The sequence below is a fragment of the Beta vulgaris genome, chromosome 4, assembly GCF_026745355.1.
Source record: "Beta vulgaris subsp. vulgaris cultivar EL10 chromosome 4, EL10.2, whole genome shotgun sequence".
Classification (NCBI taxonomy): domain Eukaryota; kingdom Viridiplantae; phylum Streptophyta; class Magnoliopsida; order Caryophyllales; family Amaranthaceae; genus Beta; species Beta vulgaris.
In genome coordinates this window covers 2,277,777-2,297,996 of record NC_079205.1, presented here as the reverse complement: position 1 = coordinate 2,297,996, position 20,220 = coordinate 2,277,777, and the positions used below count along the sequence as shown (strand labels likewise).

The 20,220-nt window shown below is 35.5% G+C and overlaps 1 protein-coding gene across 1 annotated transcript; it reads right to left on the bottom strand.

Annotated features, from left to right (window-relative positions):
* Window positions 1-10,378: 10,378 nt before the first annotated feature.
* On the bottom strand, window positions 10,379-19,661 carry LOC104891755 (hypothetical protein). The gene is made up of 7 exons (XM_010677507.4): window positions 19,163-19,661; window positions 17,175-17,535; window positions 14,302-15,731; window positions 14,004-14,117; window positions 13,102-13,253; window positions 12,150-12,282; window positions 10,379-10,601 (listed from the first exon to the last, which is right to left on the bottom strand). Exons 1-6 carry the CDS (start codon window positions 19,514-19,516, stop codon window positions 12,234-12,236), a joined length of 2,460 nt encoding a protein of 819 aa, XP_010675809.1. The 5' UTR covers window positions 19,517-19,661; the 3' UTR covers window positions 10,379-10,601; window positions 12,150-12,233.
* Window positions 19,662-20,220: the final 559 nt, after the last annotated feature.

The following is a 20,220-nucleotide window of genomic DNA, read 5'->3' as shown; positions in this document are numbered from 1 at the left end:
CTTCAGTTCAGTTGAGTTCAGTTCAATTCAGCTGTTTTATGCCGAAGAGAACAGGCATTAGTAGTTAATATAGGAGAATTCTAGATTGACTCATAATCCACCCACTCGCCACTACAAAGAAAGAATAACAAATATTCATTTATTTTATCATCCATTGAGTAGTAAACATGTAGACAAGAAATTCGTACTCGTTTGACGATTATTTAGTACAATAATTAAGGAGGTGGTTAGGTAAACTGGTCAAAAAGGAGGGTAATTATGTTAACATCAAAAAAGTCATCACAAAATTCCAACATAGATCAAAGATGACTTTTGTAATCCTTGGACCTTGGGACCCTCACCTTCCCATTTGTTTAAGATTTGTAATGGACTTTTGGTAGATTTACTTGGGAAAAAGTTCACATTTTGGCAATTTTAAAAGGCATTAAACTCTTCTAAATTATAGGATGATGTTTATAAGAAATGATCCTCTTTTTCTTTAACAAAAAGGGGATGAGGGAGGGACAAAGTAAGCTTTATGGGTTTTATAATTGATGATTGTATTCAAAGCTTACACTGTATCTAAAGGTGGAAGCAATAATTACAAGGTGTCGGGTGAAACCTCAAGAGGAAAGGGGATAGGTGAAGAAGGTGTGGTAAATATTATATCTCTTCCCCTTTACCACTCCTCTTTTTTCTAAATAGATAGAGGTGATAAAAAAACAAAGAGATGAGGTAATAATGAGTCTTGTTGGCTTTTGAGTTAGTTGAGCTTAGGGGTGGTAATGAAGTAAGTCAAGTTCGAATTTAAGCTAGCTCAATTCGATTCGTTAGCATTTGGAGTTGAGTTGGAGTTGAGTCAAGCTCATTTGAGTCGAGTATTGACCGAGTTTTGATCGAGTAGATTTCGAGTAACTTGCAAGTGTCTCATGTTAAAAGCAATAATAAGGTAGAAAAATATTGAATTTAGGTATTTTGCTATTGATAATGGGGTACTGGAGCTTCTCATGAGTTTTGGGGTCAAGTATCGAGTTGCTCAACTTGACTCACCAACAATCTCAAGTTGAGCTCGAGTTCGATTCTACCTCACTCAATCGAGTTTTGACTGAGTTTCGACTGAGTTGATCTCGAGTAGCTCGTCAATTGTCTCGTTTCATTGCCAACCCCAGTTGAGCTCATCATTCTTAGATATAGATTTATAATTCAACACAGCTAAATTGAACTTGGAAAACTTATAATTTGTAAATACTATATTATCTTTATTAAGATTTAATTTTTTAATATTACTAGTAAGATTTTGAACATAACTTATGCATATTCAGAAGCATCAATAAGAACTAACACAAATTATAAAACTAGTGTTTGTGTGCCTACAATCTTTGAACTTTAAGTCGAGTTAACAAGTAAGTTGAATAATAAGTATGTGAGTTCAAAAAGGCTTGAGCTCGATTAGCTTTGATGTTAGTGTTATAGCTTATAATACTCTATCCTTTCATACTTACGTTTCAATTAAAAGGTTCAGTAGCTCAATTCAAGTTCATATATAAGCTCAGCTGAGCAAATTTCAGTAAAAAAAAAAAGAAGAAAAAGCATAAGTCGAATTGAGCAACCTAAAAAGATCGAGCTTAACTCTACTTATTGTCAAAATTTAATAAAGATTATGGTGTTTGGAACTTGGAATATATTATTTGTAACTACCACGTTATATATGATTTGACTAATATATGAACAATAGGTCACCATGCTCAATCATGCATATTAATTAGGTTATCTATTGACAATATCATTCATGCATATTAGTATACTACAAGATATGTTGACTAGATATTTCAGTGACCATAAAGAAAGGAAGGGAGATTGATACTTCCTCCGTTTCTTTTTACTCGCTACACTTTTCATTTCACGGACTCCTAGGCAATTTTTGGAGAAGAGAGAGGTAGAGAGTAAAAAGAAAAGGGACCCATGTGGGAGGAAAGAGATAGAGAGAGTTTATTGCCCAAAAAAGAAGTGTAGCAAGTAATGTAAAACTTCCCATAATAGAAAGTGTAGCGAGTAAAAAGAAACGGAGGAAGTAGATGAAACGAAATTTCAAACAAAAATTGCAAACAAATAGTATTCAATACTTTAGTATATATACTTAAGGTCTCGGGATTAAACCCTATATTATGCGATTTCTAAATTTTTTTGCAATAAATCACTGAATTATCAAAAAAAAAAAAAAAATAGTATTCAATACAATAAGAGCTTATGCTAGAAATTTAATATAACTATGCTTCCTTTTTCACAGGAAATACAAACGTATGATTTTGCTTATATAATAGAAATAAGAGCTAGATTCACTTATAAGCCCAAATGAATTCATTTCTAAAACCGACATAAATCACTTTTCAAACCTGCGACTATAATCACTCTCTTCTTCAATGGAAAAACTCATATACGCTAACAATAACATATTATTTATTCTTAGATGATTCAACTACTCATGAGTTTACCCAACATCCACAAACAACTTTTCTTTATTTTTGGAGGGAACAAACTATAAACGATTGAAAAACAATATTAATGTTAGGCAACATATCTACATCAAGTATTTCTTTAGGACCTTTAAGAGGAACATTCATGCATGCTTGACCATTATTCAGGAGTAAACTCTTGGTATTGGGTACATAAGGCAAATTCTATCACAGGTTAGGACCTATTGCTTTCAACTGAGACAAGGTGAACAAATTTTACTTTAACAGAAGACCATTACTTCATAGTTCATAAAGTCTTTAATGCTTTTTCAGATACATCAGCTGAAATATGACCTATTCTAGAACAACTTTGTGTACGAAGCATATTTTTTTCAATTTTTGGGTATCTCCTTTTTTTTGTTTGGCAACAATTTTTGACTATTTCGAAGCACCATTTGATGAAATGTCTCAAACATGCACAACCATCAAGCCCTAAATCTGGGCTCCTTGCCCATGAGATAGGGAGTGAAGTCTTATAAATAATCTTGATCAAATCAGAAGCAACCACTATAAATGCTACCAAAATTTTCTAAGATTGAAGCTACTAAGCTATTTCCCTTGTATACTCTGTTTTATAATATCTATTTAAGGTTTTTAAAATTTAACTAATATTTGAATTCGGGAGTTGTCCCGGTTGGTATTGTGTTTCTGAACTTGATAATGCATTTTTTTCCATTCTCACTACTAAGGAAAACTCAACATTTAAAAGATACAAATATAATAACATAGACACTTAAAAACATGATTAAAAGTTGGTTGAGATGGTAATTGTGTCATGTTATAATAGCAAGAGGTCACGGGTTCAAATCTTGTTGTAAGCTAATTTTACTTTTGTTAATCGGCATAGCTTAAACTATTCATTGTATTCAAAAAGTCGGTGTTCTCTTCTTAATATTGAACTTGAATAGTTTCCTAATTGAGGTTGAGGTGGTGGAGTAGTGGTATCGTTTTCCATCTGGTATCCTTGAGATATATGGATCAAACCTCATAGGACTCATTTGACTAATTTCCCATATCCCCCCCCCCCTCAAGTGAGTCCCCTTTATCTTACAAAAAAAAATGCCTAATTTTAAATTAAAATTAGATGCTCTCTTATAAGACCAACTCTTTCTGCACATAGGTCACAATTTTTTTGCTCTACCTCTTTGCTTTCTTTAATTTCACAGTCTCCATCAACATCTTACTTATTTTAGAATAGATAATGTATGGTAATATTATATGATAAAGCACTAAAGCTCCTATAACACACAAAAGTTTACATATTATAGATTCGTACATGAGACGAGGTTACAATATACTTCTTCCATTCTTTTTATATTGCAATATTTACTATTTTGGTAGTTTCACATCTATTGCAACAATTTCAATTTTGGTATAAAAAGAACTTTAATTAACAATATTACCCTAAGGAAGATTTTTCTCCCACTCTAGTTAATTAAAGAGTTACTTTTATGCTAAACTACTCATTTGTTCCAAATCCTTAAAAATTGTGTCCAAACACATTATTGTAATAGAAAAAGAACGGAGGTAGTATTAGTTCGGCTAAATTTTAATCGGATTGTGTGACCTTTAGTTTTTATTACTTATAACATTCAGTTTTGGTTGTTTTTGAGGACATTTTTGGACTTCTCCGGGTCTGGTCATATTTTCTCCCGAAACGTTCCTAGGAAGGCCGATGTGACTTGTAACGTTGCACAGGTGCTTGGCACCATTTGTGTTGCCTCGAAAAGCCTCTAAACACCACATTTGTCCAGTTCTCGTGAAACCTAAAATTGCCTCGAAATGAACGTAAATGCATCCATATATACGTTCCAAGTCATATGACTCCTTTCCAATGACCTCCCATGTCTCTAAGAGGCATCCCGTGGCGTTCGGGGGTTGTACTCTGGGAAAGTCTAAAAGCGTGTATTTATAACCACCAATTTTGGCTGTTTTTGGGATATTTTTGGACTTCTCCCGTCCCGATCATATTTTCTCCTGAAACATTCATATGAGTACCGACGTGACTTGTAACGTTGCATGAGTGCTTGGCACCATTTGCATTGCCTCGAAAAGCTTCTGAACACCCCCTTTTTTCATTTCTCGTGAAATCCAAAATTGTCTCGAAATGAACGTAAATGCATCCACATATTGGTTCTAAGCCACATGACTCCTTTTAATTACCTCTAATGTCCCTAGGAGGCATCTCGTGGTGTTCAAAGCTCAGGTCCCGGAAAAGTCCAAAATCGTGTACTATAACATTCAATTTTGGCTATTTTTGCACCATTTTTAGAATTATTCGGGCCTGGTCATATTTTCTCCCCAAATATTCATATGAAACCGACGTGACTTATAACGTTGCACGGGTGCTTGACACCATTTGCATTTGGCTCAAAAAGCTTCTGAACACCCTATTTTTCCATTTCTCGTGAAATCCAAAATTATCTCAAAATGAACGTACATGCATCCACATATTGGTTCCAAGCCACATGAATCCTTTCCAATGACCTCCCATATCCCTAGGAGGAATCATGTGGCGTTAGGAGCTCGGGGCCCGCGAAATTCCGAAATCGTGTATTATAACCTTTAATTTTAGCTGTTTTTGCGACATTTTTGAACTTCTCCGGGCCTGGTCATATTTTCTTCCGAAACATACCTAGGATTGCCCATGTGACTTGTGACGTTGTGCATGTGCTTGGCCCCATTTGTATTGCCTCGAAAAGCCTCTAACATCCCATTTGTTCATTTCTCGTGAAACCCAAATTGCTTCGAAATGAACTTAAGGACATCCACATATTCGTTCCAAAACACATGACTCCTTTCCAATGACCTACCATGTCCCTAGGAGGCATCCCGTGGTGTTTGGAGCTCGGACCCCGGGAAATTCTGGAAGCGTGTATTATAACCTTCAATTTTTTGCTGTATTTGGGACATTTTTGGACTATTGCGGTCCTGGTCTTATTTTCTCCCGAAATGTTCCTAGGAAGACCGACATGACTTGTAACTTTGCACAGGTGCTTGGCATCATTTGTGTTTAATTTCCTCGAAAAGCTTCTAAACACCCCATTTGTTCATTTCTCGTGAAACCTAGAATAACCTCGAAATGAACGTAAATGCATCCATATATATGTTCCAAGTCACATGACTCATTTTACAATGACTTCCCAGGTCCCTCGGAGGCATCCTGTGGCGTTTGGAACTCGGATTCCAAGAAAGTCCGAAAGTGTGTATTATAACCTTCAATTTTGGCTGTTTTTGGGACATTTTTCGACTTCCCCGAGCGTGGTCACATTTTCTCCCGAAACATTCATAGGAGTGCCGACATGACTTGTAACGTTGCGCGTGTGCTTCACACCATTTCAATTGCCTAGAAAAGCCTATGAACACCCCATTTGTTCAATTCTTGTGAAACCTAAAATTGTCTCGAAATGAACATAAATGCATCCATATATCCGTCCCAAACCACATGACTCCTTTCCAATGACCTCCCATGTCCCTAGGAGGCATCCCATGGCGTTCAAAGCTCGGGTCCCGGGAAAGTCCGAAATCGTGTACTATAACCTTCAATTTTGGCTGTTTTTGCGAAATTTTTGGAATTATTCGGGCATGGTCATATTTTCTCCCCAAATATTCATATGAAACCGACGTGACTTGTAACGTTGCACGGGTGTTTGGCACCATTTGCATTGGCTCGAAAAGCTTCTGAACACCCTATTTTTTCATTTCTCATGAAATCCAAAATTATCTCAAAATGAACGTACATGCATCCACATATTGGTTCCAAGCCACATGACTCCTTTCCAATGACCTCCCATAGCCCTAGGAGGAATCCTGTGGCATTTGGAGCTCGGGCCCCGCAAAATTCCGAAATCGTGTATTATAACCTTCAATTTTAGCTGTTTTTGCGACATTTTTGAACTTCTCCAGGCCTGGTCATATTTTCTTCCGAAACATTACTAGGATTGTCCATGTGACTTGTAATGTTGTGCATGTGCTTGGCCTCATTTGCAATGCCTCAAAAAGCATCTAACACCCCATTTGTTCATTTCTCGTGAAACCCAAATTGCCTCGAAATGAACGTAAGGACATCCACATATTCGTTCCAAGACACATGACTCCTTTCCAATGACCTACCATGTCCCTAAGAGGCATCCTGTGGTGTTTGGAGCTCAGACCCCGGGAAATTCCGGAAGCGTGTATTATAACCTTCAATTTTTTGCTGTTTTTGGGACATTTTTGGACTATTGCAGTCCTGGTCTTATTTTCTCCCGAAACGTTCCTAGGAAGGCCGACGTGACTTGTAACTTTGCACAGGTGCTTGGCATCATTTGTGTTTCCTCGAAAAGCTTCTAAACACCCCATTTGTTCATTTCTCGTGAAACCTAGAATCGCCTCGAAATGAACGTAAATGCATCAATATATATGGTCCAAGTCACATGACTCATTTTCCAATGATTTCCCATGTCCCTTGGAGGCATCCCGTGGCGTTTGAAGCTCGGATCCCGAAAAAGTCCGAAAGTGTGTATTATAACCTTTAATTTTGGTTGTTTTTGTGACATTTTTTGACTTATCCGGGCGTGGTCACATTTTCTCCCGAAGCATTATAGGAGTTCCGACATGACTTGTAACGTTGCGCGTGTGCTTCGCACCATTTCAATTGCCTAGAAAAGCCTATGAACACCCCATTTGTTCATTTCTCATGAAACCCAAAATTGCCTCAAAATGAACATAAATGCATCCATATATTCGTCCCAATCCACATGACTCCTTTCCAATGACCTCTCATTGCCCTAGGAGGCATCCCGTGGCGTTCAAAGCTCGGGTCTCGAGAAAGTCCGAAATCGTGTATTATAACCTTCAATTTTTAGAATTATTCCGGCCTTGTCATATTTTCTACCGAAACATTCCTATGCGAACCGACGTGGCTCGTAACGTTGCACGGGTGCTTTGCAGATTTGTGTTGCCTCAAAAAAGCCTCTGAACACCTCCATTTGTTCATTTCTCGTAAAATCCAAAATTCAGGATTAAATAACTATTTTTGTATAGAAATCTGATGTAGTTTTGTTTTATTATCGACAAATTTATATAATAGGGTATAGACTATTGAGTTAGCTAAGAGATTTTCAATTGGGAAAATATCGTTTTGTGACCGAAGATCATTGCGGCAGGAAATTCATTGGTCTTTCAATGTAATTTTGTCCTGATCTCGATCTTCGGAAACGGAAAACATGATCTTCATGAGAGTTTCCATGCTAAATAGAGTTTTAGATTTTTTTTATTGTTTATTGATTTACGCATCCTTATTACTTCCACTTCTGTAGTTCTGTAAGTGATGTTTTCTTTTTTCATAATGGAAAGTGATGGCCTCGAGGTTTATTTTTACCAAGAGGGTTGATTGTCTGGTGGCTTCTTATTGTATTATGTCTTTTAATTTCCTAGATGGTAATTTAAATTTTTATTGTGGACACTTAAAGCATGATTAAAAGTTGGTTGAGATCGTAATTGTGTCATGTTATAATAGCAAGAGGTCACGGGTTCAAATCTTGTTGCAAGCTAATTTTACTTTTGTTAATCGACATAACTCATGTACACATTGGACAATTCTAGTGGAGTAACAAAGGTGACACGTGACGTGTATATATTGTCTCACACGCCTTTTAATATATTTGTATAGATTTTGATATCTCTTTAAATATGTCAAATAAAAATTACTATATTATTAGATTTTTTTTCCTGAGAAAGATACTTTTCTAATGTCATTATATTTCTGATTGGTATTATGTTGAGTATTAACAATTGATGTTCAACCGCTATTATTATTTGTGCCTTGTACTTACTATTGAATGTAAATAGACCCAAATAAGTACATGCACTTTGATAGACCCAAATAAGTACATCTGTACATGCACCCAAGTGCATGTAGAGCATGGTGCACCCTTTTAAACTATATCGTTTTATTACTTTTAGAGTATTATTTTAAAAAATTATTGTTATTTGCTTCCTTAAATTTTGCAACTAAAGATTCCTTTTTCAAATTTAAATTTAAAAAGTATATGTTCTTTTACTTAAGTGTAGTTGTTCTTTTGCTATATGTTCTTTTCATTATAACTTTTGTTCTTTTATAAATATAAATGTACACATTCTTTAATTTTAAGTTGTGTGTTCTTTTTTAAAGTAGAAAAGTTGTTGAAAAAAATTCGTATTCTTTTATATAAATGGTATGTTCTTTTTGGGTGCACAATGAGCATTGTGCACCCTAGTGCATGATCCATGCTTTGGTAAATAAAAGCTATACACACTTTATTTTATCTTCATTCAATATAAGATGATCATAATATTATCTTCGGTTTTCTAAGTCGAAAATACTATCATTCCAAATTTTAAAGTAAATTGAGTCATTTGATAATACTAATGCAAATCATGTTAACCAACATAATATTAAATGCCTAAACACAATATTAACAAAACCAGTACTAAAAATAAAGACAATTTAGGTTAACAAAACATAGTAAGCTCGGTTTAAGTTAAATACCCTACTTATTGCATAATATCAAGACAATTTAGGTTTTCGAATTAAACCACAGCAAAGTCAAAAAAAGGAATTCTCTTTGCCGTTCCCCTCACTATAAGGATCTAAATTCATTAGATTGGACTAAAAAAACATGATGGTTGAAGTCCAAATGAGTGAATAACCCACCAAAAGAATCACAATACCAACCTGTCTCAAAGTCTTAACCAATATTAATACAAACATACAAAAATCTTATATAATATGGGAACAAATTACACATACTTCCTCCGTTCCGAATTAAATGCAACAAAATTATTTTTTTTACTATTTACACTTAACACTTTTTACTTTGACTAAGATTTGTGATTTATACATGATGAAAAATAAAGTCAAGTGGGATGTTGTTAGATTCGTCTTGTGACATACTTTCATAAAATGTAATTTTCATAATTTTTACTTATATATAATTATAGATATTTACAATCAAAATCATGCTTCGACATGCATAAAAGTGAATTTGTTGTATTTAATTCGAAACGGAGAAAATACAAAGCGAAGAAATATGGTGATTAAATCACCATCGAGTTGTAGCAACAAATATTCTGAAAATCTTACGTAAAATAAAAGGCGTCCGCGAAAAAGAAGGGACAAAAAGAACCTCTCCCTTTACATATGCTAATCTATTGAAGATTCATTAATTCATTGATTTTAGCTAACACTACAGGATACTCCATAGACAATCTCAAGATTCGTTGGGAATAGATGTGCATGAAAGTCATGGTTATGTCTTAAAAAAACAAGAATAACATTTATAATCATATTCTCATTTTAGATCTTAAATATGAATAACGTACATATTCAGCATTTACCCACATAGTCCTTAAAATTTCAGCTTCAATGACACATCAAATAGACTAATAAAGGTCCCTTAAAGAAAAAAACTAATAAAGGGAAGGGTCGAGATATGTAATTGTTTATATATATGATTGAGTTTATATATATAATTGAGGAAGGAAGTATATACAGTTTCATTCATCATTAATCACACTCGAGTATATCATGAGCATGGTAGAATTAAAATTGAATGCTCATTTAAAACTCTCCTTTTTTAGTACATTTTGCTTATTTGAATTATTTCCAATGAGAAATAAACAAAAAAAAAAAAGCCTTAGGTACACCCGAATGGATGATAAAATTTGCAGTATATATTACCTCTATTTCTTTTTGGTACTACGTTGACCGGTAACTTGAGATCAGCAATTACAACAATAAATAAATTAGTATGAAAGATGACAATTTATATTTTCAATATAATCGATCTTTGTTAAATATAAAAGAGGACTTTAATAGTCAGAGACATCTAAATGTGGAAATTCCATAATTAAATCAGCAAATATTATTTTAAAAAAAGGCTAAGATATTATTAAGCATTATATATGTTTGGGCACCCAAAAATGAAGGGTAAACCCTGTACAAATTCTATCTAAACAACTACATAAGAAATGTTTTTACAAGGGATACTAACTCACTAATGCTGCATTTGTACAAGAGAGGGGGAGGTGAAGGACTATCTAGAGGCTCCGAACTTCATTTGCTTAACGCCATCGGCTATATAATACCTGAAGAAGGAGACAACTATCATGAGAAAGCCTAACATAACAACATACATACATGTAAGAGAAACGAGAACAATAGAAAGCGCGATAACAACCTTGTTTGCACGTTTCTATAGTACATCTCATGCATCCTAACCTAAAATTTTGATTTCATAACATTTCATTGAGGTCGTGGAAAACAAACCCTACTAAAGACACTTTGGAGTGAGGATTTCCTTACCCGTTTCCCCTACTTTGATGGGACCTGGTCCACTTAAACCTGAGCTGAGGCCCAGTGACGGGCCAAGTCCAACTGGGTCATCATCTGACTACCTCCCCAAAAATTATCTTCATTTAACACAAAATTTCTTGACCGTGGCATCCCACATAGCAGACAACAGGACAGGCCGGGCCTCAAGCAGGCTCGGCCCAGCCCATGCCACCTCTGCAGTCCTACCCCTCTGCACCTGGTCTGGATGATAAACAACTTTGCATTTCTCCAGACTCCGTGAAATGTCCAGCCAGAAACATATGATTAAGCCCTTAACATGTGAAAAACACCAACTTTCGAAGATGCCTAATGTCGATTCAGTTATCTTTGGTGTGAGTATATACGATTTGATTATAATAGATTCAATGCTGCTAGTTGCATATTACACATTATCTGCTATAATCAATGTATCTCCCCTTAATGATTTAACAATATCCATCAATTCAGAATTCAAAGTTGTTGAATGGTTTTTTTTTCCCAAACTTATGATGCTATTTCATGATTATAAACAAACAATAATTTGTTGGTTCTGTAACGTCTCTAACAACATTGCAAAGTAAAAATTACAACTTAGTGCATAGGGGATATTATTTTGACACAAAGCAAAACCAAGGGGAACAAAACTAATGGAACACAAAGACAATAGCGGTTTCAGACACAAAATTGTTTCTCCCCTCCCAGAAATATAACATTAGAAAGATTATAGGCCCTAACTTATAAAAGCTTTAGACATTCTTTCCTCTCTCTCCCTCTCTTCCTGTGCAAAACCCTTAAGCCATCTCTACCACTCCAGACTTTACCTGTCGGGTCACATCTCCCACTGGAAAGCAGTGCCACTACATCTCTGGTTATAGATTAAAAGTCGTACACTCGTACTACCTTAAAAGAGCTTCAGTGGCATGCCAGCAAGGTAAGTGTAAAGAGCAGCTAGATGACTGTTTTGGCCAGATTTTCCCATTGCGCATTGGGAAATAAATGCATTGGGCTTGTTTTTGTGAATTGCAGTGATTCAGTGTTTTATGTCAATTAGTTATTGGCCTCCTGGACTTATAATGCCTTCTTTTCAGTAATTAATAAACGTGTTCTTTATAAGAACAAACGTAGTGATAAAAAATAGAAAAACAATTTATTTAAGTTCTTTTATTTTCGCAACATCCTTTTTTGCATTGCCAACACTTAAAATTTACATTTCCCTACATTCGTGTTTCCATTTCCAATTTTCGTGCAACATAGAAAATAGCATCTCTAACTACATCAATCATATACATCCACAGCCAAAAAGGAACCTCCAAAAAACATACCTATAAACCTGAAGGCATATGAGCTGTAGGCCACAAAAAGGTATGGAAAGCATCATCAATTACAACAATTATCCACATCCCAGATCAGCTAGCATTGGGGCAGAAAGCCCGTCTTGTTTCATCATAAAACCAACTGCAAAGCGTAGTCACGTAATTACATATATAGCTTAGCACTCCAAAATCTCAAATAAACAAATCATCATAAACGGGAAAAAAAATAACAGTTAAACTAGTTTTTTGGGCTTTCTCAAGCTCGGTGGGAACTAGAGAGGCTTAATTGATGCTTTTATCTACTTTTTTTTACTTGTTCTCAGTATTCTTTATACCTTTCTCTTCCTTCTGCATAACTCCTATTTCTTCCCATCAATTTTTTTCCCAGTCTGCCATGGGTAATATGTATGATGCATAAAACTATCATGATAAATTTGATAAGTGTAATCCATGTAGCTCCATACCAACACACTAGGTAAAAACCTGGTTTCATAAGGTTATGTTAATTCTTCGCACCTACTCTTTTTGCCTGATTATAAACTCTCATTCGCAAATTTCTCAGGTGAAGAAAAGACAAATCATTATGCTCATAAATATTAGGGAAAGTTAGATGTCTTGAACCAGAAAGGGTAGCAGCATATTACATGCATCTGACAGCATCATCCAAAAGATGGGTCAAACAAAATCGGTTACAACCAATCTTGGGGCCATTAAATCACATCTAACAAAAACAAGGCATCCCGTGTGATCTCTATCAACCTCTCCCCCTATCTCCTTGTCCCTCATCCTAAGCCCCCAAGCATCATGAAAGTAAAATGTACAAAATCAGACAAAGATTCATCATTTTGTTAAGATACATAGATATAACAAGTTATGCAAGACTAACGTCAAACAGACAGAACACACGTCCAGTATTCTGTCTAAGATTGAATATAGTAGCTAATAAAGAAGAGACACATACTTTCTTATAAAAATTGGCTGTCTTGTCTCTTTCTCTAGAGAGCCTTGATCGCTTCCCTCAGATTCTTCCCCAAATTTCCTGAATGGAAGGACTTCACACCGGCCTTGAACAAAACCCGCCAACACGTTGCTATCATGAGTAGACTCATAGACCTACAGAAATCAACAGGACTAATCCCCAGTCACAATCCAGTACTTCACTTAACATACAATGGCTAGCATCATATATTTGTTGTATAATATTTGTATCCACATCTATTCTATAACTAAGAATGTTAATGTGCCAGGTTGGGCTCGAACATATCTCGACTTACACCAACTCAAACTTGAGCTCGAGCTGAGCTCAAGCTCCCTAAGCTGATAATTTCGGCTCAGCTCGTTACTCAATTTGAACTTGAGACAAGCTTAAGTATGTTGAGCCTGAGTAGCAAGCTCATATTAAGAAGTTACAAGTTATGCGTTTGATATTAATAAAATTGATTTTTGCTCATTTTTACAGAGATTAACAAGTACAATAGTTTAAATTTCTAATCATAAACCATTATTAATTATTATATTTGCCTCTTTGGTTTATAAAGTCAAGCTTCCTCATGAGCCTTACAAGTTGGTCTCTTGTCTTCTTGCCTCAACTCGTTTAAGTCTCAAGACCAGCACACTCGAGCTGAGCTTCGACTGAGCCAAGCTTGAGTAGTTTGGAAGCAAGTTACCAGGCAAGTTAGGCTTGCCTCGACTAAAGTATCAAGTTGGGTTCAAAATTCAGTCGAGCTCACTCACACCAAGCTTGAGTAGCTCGTAAGCAAGTTAGGCTTGTTGGCACCCTAAGTCTAACCATCATCCAATAAACAGTAAAGAAAGAAACATGATGACAACAAAAGTTTATAGCTTAAATGTGTGAAAAAGCACCTCGTTGCTTTGAGGAGCACCTGGTCGTCCAACCTCCTCTGGCAAGTCATCAGGAAAATAACACTTGTGGACAATAAGCCATTTCAAATTAGTTTCACTATCCTCCCACATGGCCTGAAGCATAGAAGAAAAACATGATATCATAAGGCAGATCAAGAATACACATCGCTGAAACATAGAGATAGTTATAGACGTGTACAAAATTTGTCTATTCACATATAAACAGTTATTCATAAGATATGTGACATTCTACAAGAATTTAGGAAAAGATTAATATATTATCTGGAAGGACAGTTACCTGGAGCTTTGAAGGTATTAATTTGCCACTTTTCAATCGGAGAAGGGCATAATCCTGCACTTCGTATACCATTCCATTGATGCGACAAGACCGGAAAAAATTCTTTTTGTCCACAACTCTATCTAAATCACCAATCCAATCAACATTATACAAGTCACTATGTGAAGCCTCAGCAAGCTCCCCGGCCTGGTCATGGACTCTCTCACTCTCAACTATATTTTCCTGCACAGAATTTTTTTCATCATTTTCATCATTGTGACATTGATTAGATTCCATCACTCCATTGCTATCACTGTGTTGATGCACTGGAATTATAGCACCATCTACCGCCTTCTGGTCAACATCGGTTTGATTGCTTGATGCCGACAAGTCACCAAGTTTGTCATTTGCTTGAGATAGAACTGCAGTTCTTGGCGCTGTCTCAGATATCAACCTATCTTCAGAAGGAAGATTTTCACATTTTACTTGCTGAACAGGTTTATCACAAGGTTCAGTTGGTGTTGATAAAGAGACTGCAGTTTCTGTTGCATTGTTTGGGATTTGTTCCAACTTAGGTCCATCTTCCTTCACACCTATGGATATGTCATTTCTATATATATCACTTCCATGTCGAGGGAATGACTCAGACGATGGTTCAGCAACTTTAACAGCCTGAGAATGTGTTCTGGAATCTTGGCTTCCATTTGTTGTTGCATTTGGCTGATTCACCTGAAAGTGTGTTTTATAATCTTGGATTCTATCTATTGTTGCATTTGACTGATTCACCTTCTCATCCATGATTCCCCCCTTTCTGTCTGAAGGCATCTGAACTCCAGTTGTAATGGAAAGGACTTTTGGAATATTCATATTTCTTGTAACACGACCATACTTTGGAGGAAATGGTTTCCCGTGGCTCATTGTCACACACCTAGGACAATGCCACTCACCTCTCGGAATGCTTTTTGCATTGTGTGACTGAAGACATCCTAAATGAAAAGCCTTCTCACAAGCATCACAAATAACCATATTTTCCACCTCACTAATAATGAGCTTGCAGAACTGACATGGTAGTGCTCTATTCATATAATCCCTTGAAGGAGGAGTCCACGCAGAACGCGGAGGAAGCTTTGGGGTTAACAGCTTCTGCACTAACCTAGATACCTCAAGATGGTGATTGACAGCTGGAGTGTGGACAAATGGCATACCCTGAACAGGATGATGCATATTAGGCAGAGCTCCAGGAGCGGTTTGACTGGCAACAAGCCCTGGCATTTGAGCAACTGCTGATTGTGATTTCATTTGTGGAGCAGTTAAACTAACATTACTGTCAGTTTTCATTGGAAGTTGATCTGATAACATATTATTTGTTCTGACATTAGCCTGAATTGGAGCTTGAGGTCGTAGGTGTACAGGAGTAGTCCTCACAGTATGTTGATTTGCTGCAGAGCTAACTGAAAAACAGAAGGAAAATTTTTGTAGCTCTTCAACGAGTAAGGTACCAAAATGAAATTGATGAGATTCAAATAATTTACAACCATGCTATTTGAACAATGAGAAGACTAATGAGAGCCCAGAGAAAGTAGAACTAAGAAGATGTCTGTAATGCAAGCTTTAAACACCGCATTATTTAATTTACACTACGATGGTGTTCTCCCTCATGTCCAGAATCAAAACACTTTCAAACAGTAGTTCATCGTACATGCACATAACAGCAAAGCAACCACAAGCCACTCACAAGGTTTCAACTTAAATGGCAGTTGGTACTCAAAAAGATGTACACCTCATTACTGCAATAGGAAGAGGAAAATGCACATTTCCTTTACTTTCACACTAATTTTCAAGATTTAGATGTCCTTTTGATTCATCATAAGCTCTTCTGAACTATAAAATATGGAATACAAACTCTGTTTCCCCTCAAAAAAAAATTGGAATACAAACTCTGAAGTGGTTCGGAACTCTGGTATATCCTGAAAATTATAAGCCCAAAACTATTGCAACACCCACGAGTCATGAAGCATGCAATGCCTTAATGTATAGCTCACGTTCATCGAGTACCGAACAAAGAGCAGCTTCATATCTTGAAAAGTTGGCCTTATTTGTATAATCAATACTATGACTAATAGCAAAACAGACGAATTATGAAGGTTAGAGATATATTCACAACATATAACTATAACATCACTCACCCAGAAAAATGGAACTTAAGCTAAAATGGGCACTCCACCTCTATATGATTTCTTCTTGTGAACTCAACTTTATCAAGTTCAAACCCTAAGCCCACCCTATTTCCCAATTCTTATGGATTTCTATTTGGTTGACAATTATCACTCAACTTTCCTGTGCACTTCTGCTCTAGTTATTGTTTCGCGTCTCAGCACTTTGATTATATTCTTGTATTGTACCTGTACCATAAGCTTTTGAAACATTCTTGGGCTCTGATCAGATCAGCCAAAGTACAAGGAAGAGCCTCGGCAGAGAATGATTGAGCAAGAGAAGTAAAACAGAGCACTTGGAGTGAGATAGCTCTCAGCACGTTCATGCACAATTCTGCATGCTCATGCGCACCCTTGCACTGTTGTGAGGAACCACCATGTTCCGACAAACACATCGAATATGATCACGTCATATGTATTCATAAACTATATGAGCACTTAATATATAATGAGAACATGTGACTGATGCTTCAGGCAAAATTAATTGTTAATTACATTATACATTCCAATAACTATGCATTAAGATTCATATATGCAATTTCCAGAAAAGGAATAATTTAAAATATATTCAAAAACATCAGTATGACCAGCTCATCATGTCCTCAACAAAATGAACGAAACAGGAAACATGCTAACTATGGCTAAATGCATCTTGATAATTTGCATACAAGATATACAAACCTGGAACATGTGGCAAGGATTGCCCATTCAGTCTTCCATCAGGTCTTATATGTGCTCTATCAAGTCTAGGAGGTACCACGGAGGTAGAATCCCTTCCTGTATTAGTAAGTGCAACAGGAGAAACAACTGGTGCGCGGACTTCAGTGCCAGGAGTTTGAAACCGAATAGGTGTAGAAGTTGCTGAAGAAACATTAGCAACAGGAGTTGGAGGTTGAAACGTTCCTACACTTACAGGCACATGACCCACTTTATCAGATGACACGCGGACAGTGGGAGGTGTCCCACGGTTCTCACCAGCAGTTTGCACTTTCTGAGATGGATATGAAGCAGGCTGCACAGCAAACACCTTGGATTCTTCCATCTACAATACGTATCATCAAAGAAATAGAAGGTAGTTCACATCAAAATTGATGAGTTTGATCCTAAAATTCTTGCAATTTGAATTTATATATACTTCAATGAGGAGTCCAAAGACCAAGCCAACCAAACAAACAAGTAAAGACCTCTCTAGACTAACAAGAACTAGCTCTCAAAGCCAAATGCTCAGCAGCCCTTAATCCAAACGAAACATAGTAATCTGAATGTAACTTAGATCAACCAACTACTCCAAACATGCATGGATGCCTTTAAAATAATCAATAATTCCCACACATCATCTCTTAATGAGTATCCACTGGTGGCCCAATAAGTACAGCCATACCAGTGACAACCATGAGTTGTGTGTAACTTCGCAACGAAATGCATTCTAAATTCAATCTATTCTTAAAAAATAATAATCATTTGCATTGATCAACAATGTCCACTAGAAACCTACCAGCTCAAATCAAGCACAAAACAGCAATCAACAAACACAACTTCAATTGCTAACCCAACTAAAACTCTAGCAACTAAGAACACAACGAATGAAACTGAATTCAAACAAATTACCATAAAAACACTAATGGCCAAATACATGGAGGTTAAAACCATGAGTTGAGTGTAATTTTGCAATTGCAAATTCGATTTTCTAAACCAAAGAATCATAATCACTTGCATTGATCAACAACATAAGTAGAAACCTCCAAGCTCATATTAAGCATACAAACAGCAATTAACATACACAATTCAATGTCAAACTCAACTAAAAATCTACCAACTAAGAACAAATCGAAAATAACTAATTTCAAACAAATGACAATAAAAACACTAATGGCCAAATAAATAAACATAACAACCATGAGTTGAGTGTAATTTTGCAATTGCAAATTCAATTTTCTAAAACAAATAATCATAATCACTTGCATTGATCAACAACATACTATAAACCTCCAAGCTCAAATTAAGCATAAAAAACAGCAATTAAATTCAAACAAATGAAAATAAGAACACTTATAGCCAAACAAATAAACGTAACAACAATGAGTTGAGTGTAATTTCGCAATCGCAAGTTTGATTTTCTAAAACAAAGAATCATAATCACTTGAATTAATCAACAACAACGTAAGTATAAACCTCCAAGCCCAAATTAATCATGAAAAGCAGCAACTAAATTCAAAAAAATGACAATAAAAACACTAATGACCAGATAAATAAACGTAAACATCCATGAGTTGAGTGTAATTTCGCAACCGCATATTCAATTTTCTAAAATAAAGAATCATAATCACTTGAATTAATCAACAACAATGTAAGTATAAACCTTCAAGCTCAAATTAAGCATAAAAAACAGCAATTAAATTCAAACAATTGACAATAAAAACACTAATGGCCAGATAAATAAACGTAACAACCATGAGTTGAGTGTAATTTCGCAACCGTATATTCAATTATCTAAAACAAAGAATCATAATCACTTGAATTAATCAACAATGTAAGTATAAACCTTTAAACTCAAATTAAGCCTAAAAAACAACAATTAACACACAAATTCAACGTCAAACTCAACTAAATCTCTAAAAACCGAAAAATTTGAATTCAAACAAACAAAAAACAACAAAAAAAAACTTCACCTGACGTTTAGCGAGAGCAATCTTCTCCGAAATCGAATTCTTAATAGGTCGAAACCCTACACGATCCTTCAAACGATTAAGCCCTAAATCTTCAATCACAACATCAAATGATTCCGTCGGAAGTATATCTTTCGGAGCCAATTCTTCACATAACGCCACAACTTTTGCCCTTGCTTCCGCCATCATCGTCTTCTCCGCAACAGTTGGATCTCTTCCAGCTCTCATCTTTCCCATGGCTGACAAAACTAGCACAATTTCTGCAATTCTTTTCATCTCATCTTCTTCATTCTCTCTCCTCTTTACCTCCGTCTTCCTCCTCTTCACCATCGTCATATCAGCACTGTCAATTTCCATTGGAGAGAGAAAACCAAGCTTCTTTTTTTGTTGTGTTTTTTTCCTCTTAATTTCTTCGATTTTTTTTACCCCTTTCTTTTTTTTCGTCTTTCGTGGATTTGATGGCTTTAAGTTTTTTCTCTTTTATGTTTTTGGTCCGTTATGTCAACCCAACTTTGAAAGCCCATTTAGTCTTTGGGGATGGTTTATGTTGGTCTCTATGTTACACGTAAGCGTGCGTGACAATGTATATATGTCATGTATTACCTCTGTTATTCTACTAAAATTGTTCAATGTGTACATAAATTATGTCAATTAACAAAAGTAAAAATATTATTCTTGAAATTTTCAACAACTAACAATGTATATAAGTCATGTACTCATATGGGACCTTTTATTGGGAGTTTTTCAAAAAGTACTTGATAAGATAAATTTTAGTGGCTTATCAAATGTTAGTAGCTAAAAATATTATTCTTGAAATTTTCAATATCAATTTTATTTAGTTGGCTTTTTGTAATAATTATAGCTAACTTATTATGTATAGTTTCTTTTGTTCACCATTATCATATTACAAAATACTTATTTTAATCTCTATATATTTCAACCATTTTAAAAATTAAAATTTCCAAATAACTTGATATGTTCAGTTTAGCAATTTTAATTTTAGATAGCCTTTTGAATTTCAACCTTAATTCAGATTTAAATAATTGTTAAGAAACTAAATT